This window comes from Lepeophtheirus salmonis, chromosome 2, assembly GCF_016086655.4.
Source record: "Lepeophtheirus salmonis chromosome 2, UVic_Lsal_1.4, whole genome shotgun sequence".
In the NCBI taxonomy this organism is placed as follows: Eukaryota; Metazoa; Arthropoda; class Copepoda; order Siphonostomatoida; family Caligidae; genus Lepeophtheirus; species Lepeophtheirus salmonis.
Genome location: NC_052132.2, coordinates 21,837,681 through 21,857,224, shown reverse-complemented (window position 1 = coordinate 21,857,224; position 19,544 = coordinate 21,837,681). Strand labels below are relative to the sequence as shown.

Below are 19,544 nucleotides of genomic sequence, written 5' to 3'. Positions count from 1 at the left end.
TGCCCCGACAGCAATCTTGCTGTCGTTATCAAAGCTGATGAGTGGCCCTACAATAGCCGTTAGCTTAACCTGTGTGATTTCTAGTTTTGGTCAAAGCTGAGAAGGAAGGTAAACGAACATTTCTATATCTCCTTGATCCCTGAAATTCTCTGTGAAAAGTAACATGCCCCACTTCAAAAAAAAGATGTACTTGTATGTCTCGTTTACACTTAATGATATTTTTTGATGTTGTTCTTTTAATTTGAGTATGGTCTTTATTTATTTATTTTTAGTATGATATTTATATTTTTATTATTTTTTAAAAAATTTAGTATTGTAACTTTTTTTTTTAATTGTTAAAGATGACCTGTTAGCTGGGAAAAGAAGTTGTGAATATAATTGTACGTGTGTACACTAAAAAGTAATATTACCCTTCTTTTTTTTTATTGTCACATTTAGTTTTATATATACATATCAGTTCAGTATATAATTTTTCAGTAGAAAAATTATGAAAAAAATCCATCCTAACTTATATTGATATTTTTATCTTCCTCAGTGGATAAATAGTTGGTGATAAGTCGATCCTTAAATTACAGTCCCACTTTTAGGTCCTTCAAAGAAGGTAAATCAATACGTCACGCCGATTTTAAGGGTTTTTTTTCTTTTTTAGTTATTCCGTTATATAATAGAATATGCCAATAATAACCATATAACCTAACCAAGTAAAAATAATACAGGATTGGGCAGCTAAACGTGGACTGTTAATGAATGTTAATTTTCTCATTAACATAGGAACATTGAGTGATTATATTTGAAATCCATTATGAATAATCATATTAAAATAAACATTTCGTAATCTCGTTATCTTGAGTGAGCAAGAAGTCAAAAGGCGGCGCATCTCAGATCTCCAAGATGCTGAAGTTGAGGTGGCGAGGTTTATGAATATTGTCAAGTGCTCAAAGAGCCTGATTTTCATGGTGGCAGGAAGTAGAATCCAGGAAGGTGAAGCCACAATTTAAAGAGGGATCCAATGTTCTTGTTTAACATGGAGGAGAAGATCCCACCAAGTCGATGAATCACCTAGGCAACGACTTCTCCTTGGCTTCTAGGACCATGAGGAGGCCAGTGAAGGGCGACTTGTGATTGTCTTCATTTTTTTTATTATAGAAGTATTGTAGTTCAATATCACCCTCCTCTCGATGTGTGACCTGAAAGAAAAGTCGAGGGGATTGACATCCGGACAGTATATTTGCCACAATCTCTTGTCCCAGAAAGCGATTTTGTTAGCCAAGAAGGTTTAAGTAGCTTTTGCTTTGTGAGCGGGGGCCCATCTTTCTGAAAGACGGTATTATGGTCAGGGAGATTTGTTTGGATCCAGGAGATAAATTTGGCCTTAAAAACGTCGATGTATATGGCTGCTGTGAGCCTGTAACCCTTGATTGGGTTCTTTTTTATGGCCTACTTGAGGGCATCCGTAATAATTATGGGGGTTTCCAGAGCTTCCTATCTTTCTAAGGTCTTGTTTTGGTGTAGCCTCTTCTTAACATTGTAGATAGTCTTACGAGCCCTTTCTGTTAGCCTGACCACCTCTGTTGGAGTGAGAACCACTCGAAGAAGAATTGGGGCCCTAACTCACTAAGCCTTGAATCTCGATATAATGACATTTCTCGTTTGATTTAAAAAATCAAAAATGAGCTGGTGCTTCAGATACATGGATACCTATACAATTCTTATCTCCTCACACAGAACCTCTCAATCAATATAATACAAGTGTGTAAGTTACAAGCTTCCACCTGGGATGAAGAGAGAGTTTGTTTCAAGAACTGTGTAATATTTGTACATTACAGGCATGTACTAACATTCTATACTTTTTTATTCTACATCTTTCTCATGTAGAATAAAAAGTATAGATATAATATAGTTGTAACTATAGCAAAGTATATTTTCCCAAGTGTCGCATTCTTCATAAATATTTAGATAGGGAAGTTTTTTTAACAAACATTTAAAATGGTTTGTTTTTCATAAGTTAGTTATTACTTAGTTATTCACACCACTCTAAAAATACATACATACATATTTGAAGTAACTATATATATCAAAATCTAACTAATGGTCTAATTATATGGTTAAATGAAAGAAGAAAAAAAGCGTGTTATACACGGCACATAATTTTCCCCTTAAATTATTCCTTGATTATGTCCCTTAAAAAATATTTTGGAGGAAATTTTTAATAATATTTAGTAATCTTTGTTTATTCAACTAAAATTTAATATTTATTTAAAAACTATAACGGCTGATTAAAAAGTTATTTAACACTTTACTGTTAGATTAATACTAAACCCTCATTCAACTTGATTAAGTTGACAACATTTTTATTTGTAAGGTAATGAAATATCTGGAAAGTAATACAAAATTTAGAAGTATAGTCTTTTATCAATTTTTTCCATTCTTTGCTGGCTTATGACTTATAGTAATATGGCGTAATTCAATTTCGATAAAGTTTTCAGTCAAATCCCAGTACTTTGATATTTCGAGTATTACAAAGAGTAAGCAATGGTAATTGTGACTATCACTATGAGAGAGTAAAAAAATGTTGTCATTAATTGTGGGATTCTACAATATTCGTCAGGGGGGCGTTTGAAGTGGGTGGGTTGGAGGGGCATTCTTATTTACTATAATATTTAATTTTTGAAAGGTTTTCCCCAAAATTTAATTTTCTGTGAACAACTGGGGATTTTTCAAATTTCTGTAAATAGTAGTGGAGTTTTTAACTGTCGTTCATTGGAATTTTACCTAAATATGTTAATGCTTTATCAAAATCCTACATAGTATTAAAATAATTTATTTTTGTGTCTGATTTCCGTTCGTCCTGCTTAGAAAAACAATGATAAAAACTTTCAATATTAAATATAAGTTGTTCAGAATTATGTTACGTATATAAGCCTAAGTTTCCCGGGCATTCATAAGTTTTCTTTTTAAGCTAATAAGTTGATTTTCTTTTTATGAAACAAGAATGATTCCCCGTATTTTAAATTAGTTATTAAGGTATGGGTTGTTTATTCGAAAATGCACCTAAAAAAATTAAAATCCAAAAATCAAGTTGTTGTACCCATGGAAAGAGGGAGAACGTCTATTAAATATGAATTAATTTTTTTGTTGTTTTACTATTAATTATAGAATTTTTATAAAGCTATTTAGGTTGTGTGACAATATATTAAAATATTATTCTGGGCATAAAAATTGAAACGGTAATATATCTTTCAATTAATCAATGATTTTGAATACTTGTGTTAATCTCCTTACATTTAAATTTTTAATCACATTAGTAAATATTAATATTGAAAAACTTATGAAAAATTTAAATTTTGTTTCACGGAATATTATCGTAATCGATATTCAACGCAACCTGACCAGCTTATTTTATAAAAATTCCTTAATAAATATTACTACAAAATAGACCAAAAATCAATCAAAATCGACTTTTTTTTAAATGCAATTTTGTTTAAATTAAAATTTAAGGTATATTCTAAAACTTTAGCACTATAAGCACTTGAATAAAAAATATATTAGGTTCTAAGCAAGGTAACTTCATTTTACTCGATTTCTTAGTGTCGTTTTTTATTAATTGTAATCAAGATAAATTAAAAAATATTTTATTTTTCAAATGCTGAATGTTTTTATCAATTTTTCATTTAATTTAATTTTTATGTATATAAGTATATCATGTCAAAATATGGCACTGAATCGTAGCTATACCCTAAAAACTTGATTACATTCTTTTATAGTTTTAATAGTCATATTCGTGTTCTATGGGTTAAATAAAAATAATAAATATGGGGTTTAGCCTGTGGCGCCTCAAGACCTTCATTTTGTTAACATTTATATGTTGCATTTTCAAGATTGTCAAAACTGGGTGCAAGTTTGACTATATTTACATCAAATGGACAGAAAACAAAAGAAAATTGTTGAATACAGGCTTGTGAACGGAATGCAAAATTAAGCAGTGTTCAATGAACGAAACGCTGAAATTCAGGGGCAATTTTTGAAAGTGGGAGGTATCTAAAGCCTCCACCCCTGCAAACGCCCCTGATATTAATATTCGTGTAAATGTGAATTAACCACTCTTAAAAGTACATAATTATTATTTATGTCCCTTTTATGTAGTAATAATTTAATTTATCTTGTACTCAATGAAACGAATTCTCACGCTCTTAGTTTTTATTTTTTGTTGTAATTTTTCGAAGGGATTTAAAGTACTTCACATTGAGTGGATATTTGAGTTAGATATTATGTTTAACGTTACTATCTACAATCAAGGGTATTTCGATTAATCTTGGCTGCAATGTATTTTTTCAATGTCGCCTAAATGTTGGGGTTTAGTTTAAGAAAACTATTTATTTTTATCCAAAAATACACGAATACAAAGGTTCAATCATTTTTATTTATAAAACGACAGGCAATTATTATGTTTCTATTGATTTTGTATCTTGTTCTGAACTCAATATATTTCCATTTTAAGCTGAAAAAAGATGAAAAACGACATTCTTCTTTAGAACCTTATAACTTATTCATAATACATAGTGGTGAGAAATATCATAGCTTATATTATAGAAAAATATTCAAAAAAAGATCTATTTAAAAAATAATATTATAGAACAATAGTTCCATACATGGAAAAATTGGCAAAAAATCAACAAATTTTGGTTTTTTTTTTCGTTTCTTTTCGGAGGATAGGTTGCAAGATATAATAAAGGTTGCTAATGTCATAATAACAATAATTCTAATAATGACTAATTATTATGTTCTAATAGTAATAACATTGGGTTATTTACTGTTTCGGCATCACAATCCAAAAGTTCGGGTATCCGAATATTTACGTAAAAGATTCAAAACTACTCGGACCCCAGAAAATATAGATCCGTCCCACTTCAATCAGAGGTGGGTATATGGACTTACGACTCGACTACACAATCAAAGACTCTCGGCTTGACTGGGAATCGAAAGCTAAGACTCTCGACTAGACTTCTAAACTCTAAATTCATTTCAATTTTTCGACTAGTTAAAATGTACCAGTTCAATTTCTTTTTCTGAGAACTTGAATTGGACTCGATGAAAATATTAAAGGACTAGGTTTGTGAGCAAATACTTGAGACTCGAATTGGACGTAAGTATAGGGTTAATCTTATCTAGTTTTACACATTTTATTTTTTTCAATTTTTCTAGAGTAAAATTAATACGAGAGTTTATTTGGGGAGATTTATTTAACAAAGTCACATGAAAATAGTGATTGTTACAACTTTTAGTGAACATGTGAGCCCTCAGCTCTAATAATTACCTCAATACGAGACCTAATTCCCTTGCAGATCTTCACTATGATGTAGTCAGACTCGAGCTTGGTCCACTCCATTTTGATGGAAGCCTCTAGATACTGGAAACTCCTGTGAGGAGTAGCACAAGCCCTCTCCTCCAGACACACCTAGATAGAGTAGTCCAAGGGATTTGTATCTGGAGAGGGGGTGGCCACATGTTGAGGTCCTAAAAGTCCAGAAAGTTGTCTCTCAGGAAGCCTGGGTCTTAGCACTGCATTGACACAGAGCTCCGTCTGGGGTCAATAAAAAATTGTCCCTAAACTTTTCTCTGGTCCAAGGTAGCACTTTCTTATCCAGAAGTTTGATGTAAGCATCTGCATTGAGCCCCTCCTTCTTCTCCACAAAATCGGAGTGCTGCCTTCACAAAGCCTGAGACCATGGTTCCGGCCGGATTTTTGTTCTCAAGGCATTTCTCACTGAAGATCTTCGTGTATGGTGTTGCAGTTCACAGTGGCATCAATGATGAAAATTTGTTCATCAAAAAAGAACAAAACTTTGCCCAAATTTTTGTTGGCCATGAGAAAATTTAGAATCTTCCTTGTTCTTTCCAACCGTCTCAGCTTTCTCTGCTCAGAGATAAGATGTCTTGCTGTTTACCTCCGTGATTTTACACCAATGTAATTCCGGATTGAAAATAATAAAATTCGTCCCACTTGATATAAATACTTTTTCTCACCTTTGATAAAAAAATATTCAAGTCTTCTGTATAATCTATGCTCTGCAATGATAATAATTATAGAATTCCTTTTACCTATATATATGTATAAGAAATGAATTTATCAATATTTTTAGTTATTTCAATGTAAAATATTAAGTTGATCCATTTACATTATTGATGATGATTGATTATGTTATTTTCCCTACTTCAATCTATTTTTTTTTCTTTATAGATCTCAATAAAAATATTTTTCTTATCTTATTTAAAATGAAATTGGTAGTAAGTTATGTATGTAGTATTAGATATCCATTAAATTTTTATCATATTACAACATATTCTCAAGGAAGAGGTGAAAAAAATGACAAAAATCAATTGATAAACAAACAAAACATCACACAGATGAAACATGGATGAAAGCAACTTTACCGAATGAACATATAGCCAAAGGAACACTTTGCGGGGGAAAATAATAAATATATGAGGTAGGACAGCAAAACATAGAGAGTTAATTAATGTTTATTTTCTCACTACTATGACAAGGTTTAGTAATTATTTTTGGATATTCTGTTTCCACCGTCCTTTTTATATAAACAAACTATACTTATTATTTATTCATTTCATCATCATGAGCGAGCAACAAGCAAAAAGGAAGCGCATCTCAGATCTCCTAGATGATGTAGTTGATGTGATTAAAATATTGTTAGGTGTTCTATAATCGTGATTTTTAAGCTATCCAAGATGAAAAAAAAAATGAATAAGAGCTGTCTGAGATGTCAGGAAGTGGAGGTAATAATTTAAAGAGGGATACAAAGTTCTTGTTAAGTTTGGAGAATAATATAAAGGCAGATCCCACTAAGTCGATGAATCGCCTTACCAACGACTTCTCTGTGGCTCCTAGGGCTACGCCACCTTCTCACAGAGGGACTCAAAGCCAGGAGGCTCGAGAGGTGCTAGAAAATCCTCAGATGGGTTAAGGTAAATGTGTCAATTGTGAAAAAAAAATTTGGATAAGAAAATTTTCATAGTTGATCAATTCCATAACTGCCTGAACACCGGCTGGCTTGCAGAAACAAAAAAGAGGTTCAAGATGTTTAACACACCAAATATCAAGGACCATTGTTTGGACTCTGATGGAAAGAAAATTTACTCTGAAAAATAGTTGTTCACGAGACACTTTTCTACTTTTGGCTCAATTTCTCCAAATTGGGATGGACTTAAATGCGTCAAATTTTAATACAAGTCTTTATTTGTCTGCTATTGTTTTACTACAACAATTTTGATCACTCTATGGGGAGATGTCAGCTGAGAGAAAGAAATCCTTATTGCTACATTGTGCCGGAGCAGAAGTGAAACAATGGTTCAAGACCCTCAGCATGTCTCTGAAGATGAAGATGAATTTCAAGGAGCAACTAGAGTAATGTCTACGACAACTTCTCCTGCCGAGTCAGTATTGTTTGAACGTTTTAGGCTTTCTGAAATTAAGCAAGCAATTGCGGCACCCATTTACGATTTTATAAGAAGATTAAGAAGTCAAGCTAAATTTGGAAAATTCATCTGTAAAGGGTATTCTTCGTCATTCGAGGATGAAGTAATTCTAGGCCATGTCCTAAATTACCTCTAACTCTAACCTTAGACAAAATGTATTTGTAAAAGGTTCCTCAACCCTTGATGAAGGGTAGCTTGGTTTATAAAAACGTCTATTTATCAAGAAATGGAGATCAAAAACAACTTGATGCTCTCTGAGGACAAAGGACCCAAAGGTTTACAGTTAGATAGTAAAACAGTAGAAGTTCTTAAATAAATTGAGTAATATGCCAAAAGAGAGAAGGTTTGTTTTTGTAATAAAAACATATCATTATAAAGTCTGAGTGCTCTGCAACCTGACTATTCTTGTGGTGGAAAAACTGGTCCTTTTGCTATTTTTTGCAAGTCTTTAACGTCGTCAGCCTCTTCGATATCATTTCAAGTATCGAATGTAGAAGATCATAGAGCTTACTACTATGTCGATGCTCAAAAAATTAAGTTTCTATTGGATTTGGGGTCCAATATGAAAAAATTCCCAAAATATATTTTGCTGGAAAAACAAGGGAAGAAAATGCAGGTCCTATTTATGTATTTGGAGGTGGTAAAATCAAAACTATGGGCTCTATCCACCTTAATATTTCTTCTTATGGTGCAAATCCTGTAGCTAGACTCATCACTCTTATAGAGGTGGGCCAACGTATACTTGGTTTTTATGATTGTCTGGGGTTTGGTTTCGTAACCTTACCCAACCACCCTAATATTTCCCGTTCCCTCGAAGAAGATATGGAGAGAAGTGAGTTTTTAAGAAAGAAATATTATGTCCATACCATGAAGATATAAAGTATAGAGTGCTTACTCTCTGGAATGATGAGGACAATTTATTGAAGCGTTCAGCTGATGAACAATAAAGAAACATAAGGATCAAAACATTCAGTTATTATGTCATTCTGTTACGAATAATATTCTTAAAGTCTTAATAAATTAAAAATAAGTAATAAAATAACCTTCTAATTTTTACAAAAGGAGTTTGGTATTGGGTAAGTTTGTCATTGTGGATATAATTGGAACTTGATACATTCTTATTATTTTATTCGTAGAGTTGCATTGCATTCAATTGTACTTCAAGAATGGCGGCTTTTTCTAGATCCCTAGAGCACGATCTTGCTAATTAATTGTGGAAAAAATGTGAACTCAACCACAATAATGTGAAATTAAGCTTTTTCCCGTAAGTATTTTTATAACATTATAAAACAATAGTATGTTTTGGCATCCTTGTTAGTTAATTTAATATTCCATATATATTATAATTAAACATCTACTTTCAGATTTCCTAAAAATCCAGCGCTTCTAAAGCAATGGATAGTAAACTGCCGTTGCCAAAATTGGAAACTAACCAAATGGTCCAGAATATGTTTTAAGCACTTCAAGGACTCTGACATCATCAAGTACAAAGTTAAGTGCACGCTTTTTGATGGAGCAGTGCCCTCAATTTTTGTCTTTCCAATGCACTTAAAAAAAAGTAGACTCCCATCGACGAATCTTAATGCGAAGAACCTATGAAGAAGACAGTACTATAAAAAGGAATTCTGATGGCATTATTGAAAAAAGGCCAATTGTAAATATAGTCATTGATCATACATATTCTCTACTTAGTACTATGGAATCCTTGGGGGAGGTGACAAAAAGAGCAAAAAGAGACATGCTTCTTTCCGAAAAAAATGAACTTCTTTCAACACATTTAAAGGCTTTAAAAATTAAATTATTCGTCAAAGCAAATGAAGGCTTCAGAAGCGGATAACCAATGCTAAAGATTTATGTCACCATTTAACAAAAAAAAAAATGGTTTCTGGATTAAGTGAAGAAGTTCTGTCTACTATAACATCTATGTTTCCAAAAGAGCTCTTTCATAGTATTATCCATAATAAAAAAATGGGAATTGCAGCAAGAAAAAAATACTCAGACTAATTAAAGCAATTTGCGAGTTTACAGTTTTTCTCTCAGATAGGTCATGATTATGTCCGAAGGACTTTCAACATGGCATTGCTACATCCTTTTGTTATTACAACCTGGTATTTATCGATTGATGGTTCTCCTGGCTTTACTCTAGAATCATTTGAAGCATTAAGAATACCAGCTCAGCAACAAGAAAGCACCAACGGCGAAAAAATATATTGCAACCTCACTCTAGATGAAATGGGTATAAAGAAAATGATTAAGTTTTATGGCAGTAAGTACCATGGGTATGTGGATATTGGCACAGGAGTGTCCGACGATTCAATGCCTCCTGCTACAGAGGTTCTTGTACTGATGGTTGTTGCCATCAATGGGAGTTGGAAAATACTTATTGGAAACTTTATGATCCATAAAAATCGGGGAGAGAAAAGGCAAATTTGGTTCGTACGGCATTGAGTAAAGTGTATGATACGGGTATAATCATTCCTAGTATTACATGTGATGGACCCTCTTGCAACTTTGCTATGTTTAACGCCCTCAGACCTGTTTTCTGTCCATATAATATGGAACCTACGTTTCCTCATCCTTCCAATCCTGAAATCAAGATAGCAGTTATATTGCCAAATTCTTAATCATAACGTCTAAAAGACTATTTTAGGGATATAGGTAAAAAAACAGTGACCAGATTTGGAAGTTATTTATAGTATTTCACAGGATATTGGATAACATACACGGTACATACTCAATTACTGTAACCTATTAAAAGCTATTATAGTACCCTCAACTAAATTCTAGAATATTACTAAATTTAGTGTAAAGATATTTGTCTACTTAAAAGGAATCTCTGATCACTGTTAAAAGACTTGAAGGTGTCTCACATCCACATAAGTTTCTTTAATTTATGAACGAAGTTCATTTCTAGTTGAAGGTATTATGATAACTAACGGTAGTTGAGTATTTACTTTTATTATTTTACTTGATATCATAGTTATATATTTTGAGAGATGAGCAAGGATAATGGCTGTGATATATCCGACAACATAAATACTATTCCTTGCTGGTGTTGAAGAACCTCTAGAGAATGTTATAAAGTTGGGAGACTTCCCCAGAATGTTCTCAATTTACATATCACATTGATCTACTTTCCAGGATAAGATTTTAGAAATTATTATTTTTTTGGCTTTGTATGGATCGTCATGAACGAGTTGAATTGTGTCAATAAGGAAACTATTTGCGTTTAAGTAGTACCCTTTGGATATCTGTTAAATAAAAAGTATTTAACTAAAGTAAAACTAAGCATATTCACTAAATTATTTTTGTTGATGTGACATCACAGATTGAAAGGACGATGAAGAATTCAGTTATATATATTTTTTTTTCAATGACTAGAATCATTTAATTATTTCAGAGGAAGATATCTTCAATTGATGAATGTACCATACTAACTATTTCTTGGTAACAACAGGCTATTCCTGTTATTGTGAGTGATAATAGCGTTTTATAAGTTTTATTTTCCTTTCCGTAGAATTTTCCATTGGAGTATTAAGAATAACTATGATTATATAAAATACTATTATGGGTAGAAGAAGGTAAATATTTGAACATACCAAGTTCTCTACTCTGAAAACAATTATAATTTTTTTTTAAATCGGGGATCGCATCGATGAGGAGATGAACTCACATTGAACTATCATAAGAGTGAGGAATTGAGGTCTGAAGATTACCTCCACACAGATTACGGATATATCATTTTCTATTCACTGTGTGATTGTCAACAAACAATACCACAACAGTAAAACCTATTTCCCAAAGAGTCCTCATGAAAGGATTGTACTGATTAAATAGTAACTCCACAGTTAAGTTTACCACTGGGATGAGGGCAACAACTTTCATGTATTTCCCCGAGACTGACTTGATAATGAGGCTGAATATATTTTTAGAAGTTTGATTATTTGTAGTTCCCACAAATTTTCCTCTGACAAACTCTACTCTTTGGAACCGAATAAATCTCGTCGATCATTAGTGTTACATTTTTTTCTCTACTCTTCAAGCCTCTCATTCGTACTTTTAAGTAACGTGTCGTGGATGAAGGTAATCCTGTTTCTTACTTAATCACACTGGATACGGTCCTAAGATATCTGAGAGACGGAAGTAACAGAGCATTGGAGGTATATATTTGCTTGTAGAGGCGTGGACTGACATTGTGCCACAGCAAAGCAGCGGAAAGGAGTCCAGAAGAATATCTAATCATTTAGGTTGTTTGAAGAGATGAGACATTTGCTCCATTACGATTGAGAGCTTAGAGGATTGAATCTGATCCAATGTTGTCAAATGTATCTTTCTCTGTCTGACCGTCCGTTGAGGCCAGAAAAGCGGCAATGTTGATGCCTCATATCAATCATATCTCTTGGCATGGCTCTAAACCATTTGGATAGGTTTTTGGGTTCTTTTATCGGGAATTTGTGAAAGCTCTCATCCGGATCCTTTAAAACGCCGTCATAACCCTGCTTGCATAGGAGCAGAACACTTATCAGCATTGGTAATTAAGTAACCACGGTATGAAACCACGGTATTTAATAATATATTGATTATTACGAAGTATGGGGTCTGTATCGTTACATTGAAATAAAATATATCTTAATATTTGGTTTCTTATATTTATTTTACTATGTAGGTTTTATTGATGATAACCTCGACGAAAATTGTAGCAGCCTCATTCATCAGTAAACATTTAAGGTAAATTTCTTACGTTAGTCAAGACTAAAGGTAGATCTAGATATTATTTATTTTCCCAAGTACCCGGAGCATCATAACTTGGACTCAGAACTAGAAAAATCCGAAGCATGAGGACTCAGACTTTATCTGAGCACTGAAAATACAGCTCAGAATATTGGCTCTAATAGATCTTTACTCTTTCCTTTAATTATATTTACTATTTAGAATGAGTTATTCATTATTAATTTTTTATTGAATATAGTAGGTAGAAGTCGGATTACACATGGCACAGTTGGCAGTCCTAATGGAACTCCGAATATTTTCTTCAAATTTCAACACTTGATAAAAACTGAGTAAGATATTTATTATTGTAACCATTCTTTGCTATACAACATTGGTTGGGAAGTTGTGATTATGGTAGGAAAGATTAGGAACGGAGTAAAAATTTACGATTATTTATCAATTATTTTTGACACGAGTACTATAAATTTGAAATAGTAAATTCTCCAGATACTTGAATCAGAGCTTCAAAAAATTTATAAAAATTATAAATACCATTGAAAATAAAACAGATGATTTTCAAAGAAAAAGAACTTTTATAGCTCAACAGATGAACAATATATCAAAACCAAAACAGAGGAGAAGGTACTCATTAAAGTAACATGTATCCTATGGGAAAACTGCAGTCCTTATCAATATAGAAGAAATGTACATTAAAGCTCTTTTTGTATACCAAGCTTGTAATACTTCACAAAATTGGCAGGAGTTTTAAATTCAATACAGGGATATCCTCTTCTACAATACACATATCTCAATTCCTGGTCATACTCACTTCCTTCAGAACATTGAAAAGTAAAAATAATTTTTGATGGGGTATGTTCTTCTATACCAGGGGTCGGCAACCTTTGAGACATGGAGTGCCAACTTCAACATTTCTAATCAATGAGTGCCAATATCAACAATAATGGTAAAAAGCACACACAAACTACGGGAATATGTTCTAATTTTTGCATGCTAGTGAATAATCTTCCGAATGCCATAGGTTGCCAACACCTTTTCTAGAGACATAGACTTTATTGATAGAAATAGATTTAAACTTAATCAATGAAGCCAACAAATTCATAAATTAATTCCAGCTTAACAAGGGTCAATTTGGGGTATTTAATTAGTATAAATCCCGATGGCAATGTTTCAATTAAGAAATTATCATAAAGTTGTTAACGGCTAGCGTCTCTTTTTCCCCAAACATTTTGAGCTCCCATGCTTCCTGACGCTCGTTTTCGAACTGGAGTCGTAGATCACTAGTGGATGCTCGGGTAGGCCTAGGAAGAGACAGAGGAGAAGAGAGGTAGAGAGGAAGGGTTGGTCACACTGAAGGACATCATCCTTTTTCAGTCACCTGAAAAGTTAAGTAATTCAATTAAGTACATATGATAATCCTTGAAATAGTTCTATAATTTCATTTTAAAGTAACTTAGCCTTTGAACCAGCTAGAAACTGTTTTTGAGCTTGTGCCCATGAGAGCACTACCTTAGTTCCAGTTCCTGATTAAATTAACGACCACTGCCCTGACTTAGATCTATACGGAATGGGTAATATAATCCGATTTCGTTAAAAGGAGGCTGCACAGTATTGATTTCTAAGTAATTGTCTATATTTTTTAACTTATTTTGAGATCCACTTTTTTTTAGCTTTGTAAATACAAAGGGCATCAAAATTTCCGTAATTTTACACAAATTATGAAAATAGTAAAAAAAATAAAATTGTGCATTGTCTGTAGGGCTCTACCACTCTTCAAAGTTTTGTAAAAATTTACATCTTCACAGATTTAAACCGTATGTCTAAAATAATACAAAAATGAATTTTGAGAGTTGCTTTATGATTAAAATAAGAATGGCATTTGCTAGAGCACAAAACCTCCACGTAAGGTCATATTTTTGTGAGACCTTGACCTCTCAAAATGTAATGGCCTCTTACTGTGACCATATATAATCTTAGTACAAAGTTTGATCAAAATTGATCCGTAAATTTTATTATTATATTTTATTTTATTGTTACAATCAATTATACTAAAATTTTGCGTCGTTTGGAGGTTCTACCGGTGTTCAAGTTTTTGTAAAAATTTACGTTTTTTCATAATTAAACTATTTGCCTAATATAATACAAAATGAATATTGAAAGGTATTTTATTATTAAAATTTGTTACCAGTTTAACACATCTTTCCACTGATTGCGTATGACAAGGAAAATCAACAATTTCTTATTTTTGGGCATGATTTGAAGGTCAAAATTAGAAATATTTCGAAGAACCGGTGGTGCTGTAACTTGACATTCGTGCCACACAATAATTTCGCTGTAGTCTCTTGTATTAAAGTTTACTTTTGGTGGTTTAAATATTCTACTTTTAGTGTTAATTTCAGATTCCTTAGCTTTCATTATTCCTCGCAATGCCAACTCCCGAATGTGGTATCACTCATCAAACAACATACTGACAAATAGGTTTTCTGGGTGTGCAAAAAAAGTATCTGTCCACGACAGACCTAAGATTTTCTTGTAAAAATCTAGAGCAAATAATCATTTCAAAAAAATGCATAAGTCCATCTTTAAAATACGTTTTTGCTTGATTAGGAACCACACTCAAGTGTAGACTTTAAGCACGTAGTTGACAGGCACTTGAGATTTTTTGATGGAATATGAGTACTTGCGTAAAGTCTGAGTAAACGATTAGCAGTAGTAACCCATCTTGAGTGTGCTAATTTTCCAGGTTTACATTTGCCAGCTCAGGAAAACAGGAACCAGTTGAAACGGCTTTACATATTTTATACAAATATTTTTGATATGCACTTCTCGACCACATTCTTCGGCAAGTTAGGGAAATTACCAGTCACCGCAGAAAAAGGAACGACTGTTTCATTTTCACAGCCAGCCAATCGTTTTCCAATTGGTCCGGAATATTCTTCAGGAACCAAAGTGCCACTAGCTAAACTCATAAATAAATGACGAAGGGGTAAATCATTGGCATGAAGCTTACAATTGTACCATTGTAATAGTCTCTCTAAATATTGAATCACGCCACCTTTCCAAACGGTGTTAGTTGTAGTTCCGCCACATTCAACGGAAATTATGCAATCTAAATTCCAACCTTGTCCTTCTAATAATTTTGTGATCGGAGTAAAAATAGCCCTACTTGTAACTTGACTTGTCGTTGTGTGCCCCAAATAAAATGATCCAGGTTCTAATGAAACTGAGATGTGATCTTCTATAACTTCCTTGCGTTAGTAACGGTCCCCCTATTTATCTGATTTTTGTCTTTTCGTCCATCAAAGTAAATACTTCTAATGACAACTCCTTCAAAAAGCTTTTATAGCTTCTACACGAGCTTTAAATACAGCTCTGTGAATCTTGTTTTCGAAAAAAAGTTTGATAATTTAAGCATATTGTTATGTTATTATTTCTGAAGAGGTCTCCAATGGAGACAAATCGATTAAATGTTACTGATCCTCTTAACATCTATGTTTTATTGTGTTGGTTGAGTCAAGTCCGTCTTCTTTAAAATCTTGTTTTATCAATGACCATAGTTGAATTGTTGACAGAAACTAAGTCAAAACTGCAGAAGCAACAGCAGATTATTATTTAATAAAATAAAGTATAATAATAAAATTTACGGATCTATTTTGATCAATTTGACGTCATTTATATTTAATGTAGATAAGTACTTTTAATTTTATCTTTTATCCAGTCTAATTTTTTATCAATTTGTTGCTTCGTTTAATCGCACCACTTGCTTAAAAATAAGTGATCTCAAGATTGTCTTTAAAATCACAAAAAATGTGTAATGGATCAAATAAAAGGTATAATGGACGTTAATACATTTATTTATGTAGTATCTTGTAAAGTTTCCAACCCATCTGTTTATGCGAAGTATCTTTTTTGCTATTTGTCTTAATTTTTAACCTCTTTTTTTTAATAATTATCATTTATTGTCTGGAGAACGTGGAAAGATATTCATATACTCAAATGCCATATTATACAATTAAATTGCAGGTATTTAAAAGTATCATCTTTTGCACAATACTCTGTAATTCGTGAAAATTTCATTCAATTATCTTGATGTTTAAGAAAGTTGTGTTGTTTCATTGGAATATCATATTTTATTAGATCATTTGTGTTTATATTTATATATTAAAAACTTGAAAACGAACTAAAAGGTTATTGTTCAAACTAATATAATAATTTTATCAAAATAAAAATGTTAAAATGACAAATACTAGACAAAACCTATCAGTGAAAAAATGTATTTAAATTTATACGAAATTAAAATTACAAAATAATAAATCTACTGTATATTATATTATTTTGCATTCCAGCCCGACCTAACATAACATTATCATATAAAAACCATAAAAGGATTTCACTTCCTCCATAGGCCTCAAAAAGACCTTATAAGTACTCAATTATCCAAAAATTATTTACGCCTATCGGTATCTTTTCAGGCTACCAGGTGCATTTTGCTACTTGGTTTTAAATTTAAAGGCTTAATAAATAACATTTAACATAAACAGCTAAAGAGTAAACACAATATTATTAGCATCTATTTTATTGAATGACCAAATATTTTTCATTTATTTCTTGGTTTCAAATTAACTATCAACTATCTATCTTAAATTATAATAAATTAACTAATACATAATAAAGAATAGAGTAACTATAAATGTTCTAGTTGAGACACATGAGTATTTAAGTCATTTTTAATAAGGGATGATTCTTTTCAGTTAACTCTTCTTCTTCATAAACAATCAAGTCTTTTGAATAATACCACACTAGTAAATCAAAAAATGCCTCAATCCCGATAAAGACACTCATAAAAATCCCTGAATACAATCTCATGGATGAATTATCGTACACAAGACAACTTGCCTCTTCATGTGTACACTCTTGAGTTTTCCAAACTACGCAAGTTTTATCTATAATATACCCAAAGACTACTGTGGCAGGCAAAAATGCAAACAAACTAAGGAGTGACACTGATAGAGTTAATGCAGCAGCTTTGTCTTTGGGATCAATAGCTCGGAGAGTGATTATCAAATTAGGTATCCTCGTTGAAGTACCGAGAATACCAAAAAGTCCCAAGATTGACATGAAAATAATGAATTGAGAGCCACAAGATTCATCTTCACAATATTTAATGATTCCATCACCTCCGATGCTTTTGGAATATGAAATATTAGACACATCAGGGACTTTCAATGAATTTCCTTCAATACAGGAACAGTTTTCATATATAGTTTTTCCATCATCATTCACAAAAGATGAAGTACACCCTGCAAAACAAGGTGATAAAAACTGTTGAGCTCCGTTGAGTGAACAAATTGGAAGATAATCGGTGTCTGTGCAGTAGCAGTCAGTTTCACAAGGTGGTAAAAAATTGATGGATGTACATCCAATGAAAATTGCTCCAATAAAGAACAATATTCCAACTACATCAGCAACTACACACCACATTGCAAGAGACCTTGCTTTTAGTTTATATTTTGTAATAACCCATCCTGATGTCATAATACCAATGGCTGAAGAGATTAAATTAGAAGCACCGCCGGCAAGTCCAGATGAAGATGAGCTTTTGCGAAAATTAAATTTTATAAATTTAGGTAAAAAGGTAATAAATCCCATAAATCCGAATAGAAATGCAATGTTTGAACACAGATTAAATATGTAAATTTTATTCTTTAAAAGACGAGACACCAATGACTTTGTATGATCCCACCATTCTGAAGCTGTTTCTGGTGTTTCAACCGCAAATACAGATTCCTTATCAATTTTTTCTCCATCCGAACGCGGAAGTTGCTCAGGAAATAAAATGAGTAATGGTGCTACAACTATTAAAATCGGTCCGAAAATAAAGAATCCAAGCCACCATGCTCCTATCCAACGATCATCTTTTTCATCAAAACCTAGCATTTCATTGGACTTTTCTGGGTATTCGTTAACTTTTAAAAATAGTGATGCAAAAACTGATCCGAAAAATGGTCCACCCATTTTTGCAGCAAAAACAAATGACAAGGCTAAAGGAGATTTTGTCTTCGCTGAATTATCATCAATATAAGGTATACCAAAGCTATTGTAAAAGGAAGCACCGATTCCATGCAAGAATATCCCGAAGAAAATCAAGCAAACTCCAAGCCATTTACTAGTCATGGAAGTTTCTTCAGGAGACTTTGTTGAGCAGATAGATGGAGATGATTCCTCCAGACATAAATAGTTATTTGGTCTCAAAGTAGGATATGAAGGTTCCACTTCGAAAAAATGTGGTATTCCACATAAAATTATTCCAACTCCTGACAGAATAATTGACACTCCCATAAAAAGAGTTCGCTTACGAACGATTCCCATGAATGGTAATGCAAGTAGGAAAAATGCCTGGCTAATTTCGTTTCCAGAGTAAACCCAGGCAATTTCCTGAGATTTGAGTCCGAACTTTTTTTCAATGGTAGATAAGATTGTTGAGAAATAAGAGAAGAGCATCCCATGAATCATGCCAATTATACAATATATAGAAATATACATTCTTCGAGTAGCAAATCGTTGTAGCCATTGGGGCCTCCAAGAGCCGAGGCCACATGAAGTCGATATCATCTTCATGTATCTAAAAAATAAACAATACTATTCATTTATGTACATATACCAATATAAAAGAAAAAAAAGTTTTTATTCGAGTAACTTTGAGCAATATATTACAATTAATTAAAAGATATTATATATTTAACTATCATTCGTTTTTACAGTTATACACATTGTAGCATTAAAATCAACGGATATTTTTTTTTTTTTCATTTTTGTATTCTATCGTGACATTCATAGTTTCAATCCATACTTTTAGTTATAATAGTCAATAAGGCATGTGAGGAATGTAAATTTGAGACAATTGAAATCAATTTTTAAAACATTACCTAGCTATTTATGAATGAAGATGAACCGATACAATCACTTGATGGAGTATTCGTCTATGCGATCAAACACAATAATAAAATTAAGTTTCTTCTATTAAGACATTAACCGCTCTTAAAAGGAAAATTTGGGTAAATGTAACGTTTGCAAAAAGTTTCACCTGTTATTACTGCGGAGTGGAAGGTATTGGAACTGAACGCACGAATAAATATTAGTTTTATAATATTCCTGTTTAGCGTTTATAAAATAAGACACTTTATGTAAGAGCGCTCATCCATACTTGTAGCCGTTTCGTTTGTCCAAAATATGATACTATGAGAAGTATTATATCCGCACACATTGTTTTTGAATCTGGATTTAGTATTAGGATTGACAATTCTATAGTACTATTCAAAAACAAT

At 32.4% G+C, this 19,544-nt stretch overlaps 1 protein-coding gene and 1 long non-coding RNA gene across 2 annotated transcripts; both read right to left on the bottom strand.

Moving 5' to 3' along the window:
- Window positions 1–12,545: 12,545 nt before the first annotated feature.
- On the bottom strand, window positions 12,546–15,819 carry LOC121132648 (uncharacterized). Its single transcript, XR_005869410.2, has 2 exons — window positions 14,405–15,819; window positions 12,546–13,597 (listed from the first exon to the last, which is right to left on the bottom strand). It is a non-coding gene; the product is annotated as an uncharacterized lncRNA (long non-coding RNA).
- A 658-nt stretch (window positions 15,820–16,477) lies between these two features.
- On the bottom strand, window positions 16,478–18,837 carry LOC121132642 (solute carrier organic anion transporter family member 74D). The gene has a single exon (XM_040728070.2). The coding sequence runs from the start codon at window positions 18,835–18,837 to the stop codon at window positions 16,936–16,938; it is 1,902 nt and encodes a 633-aa protein (XP_040584004.1). The 3' UTR covers window positions 16,478–16,935.
- Between the last annotated feature and the right edge of the window lie 707 nt (window positions 18,838–19,544).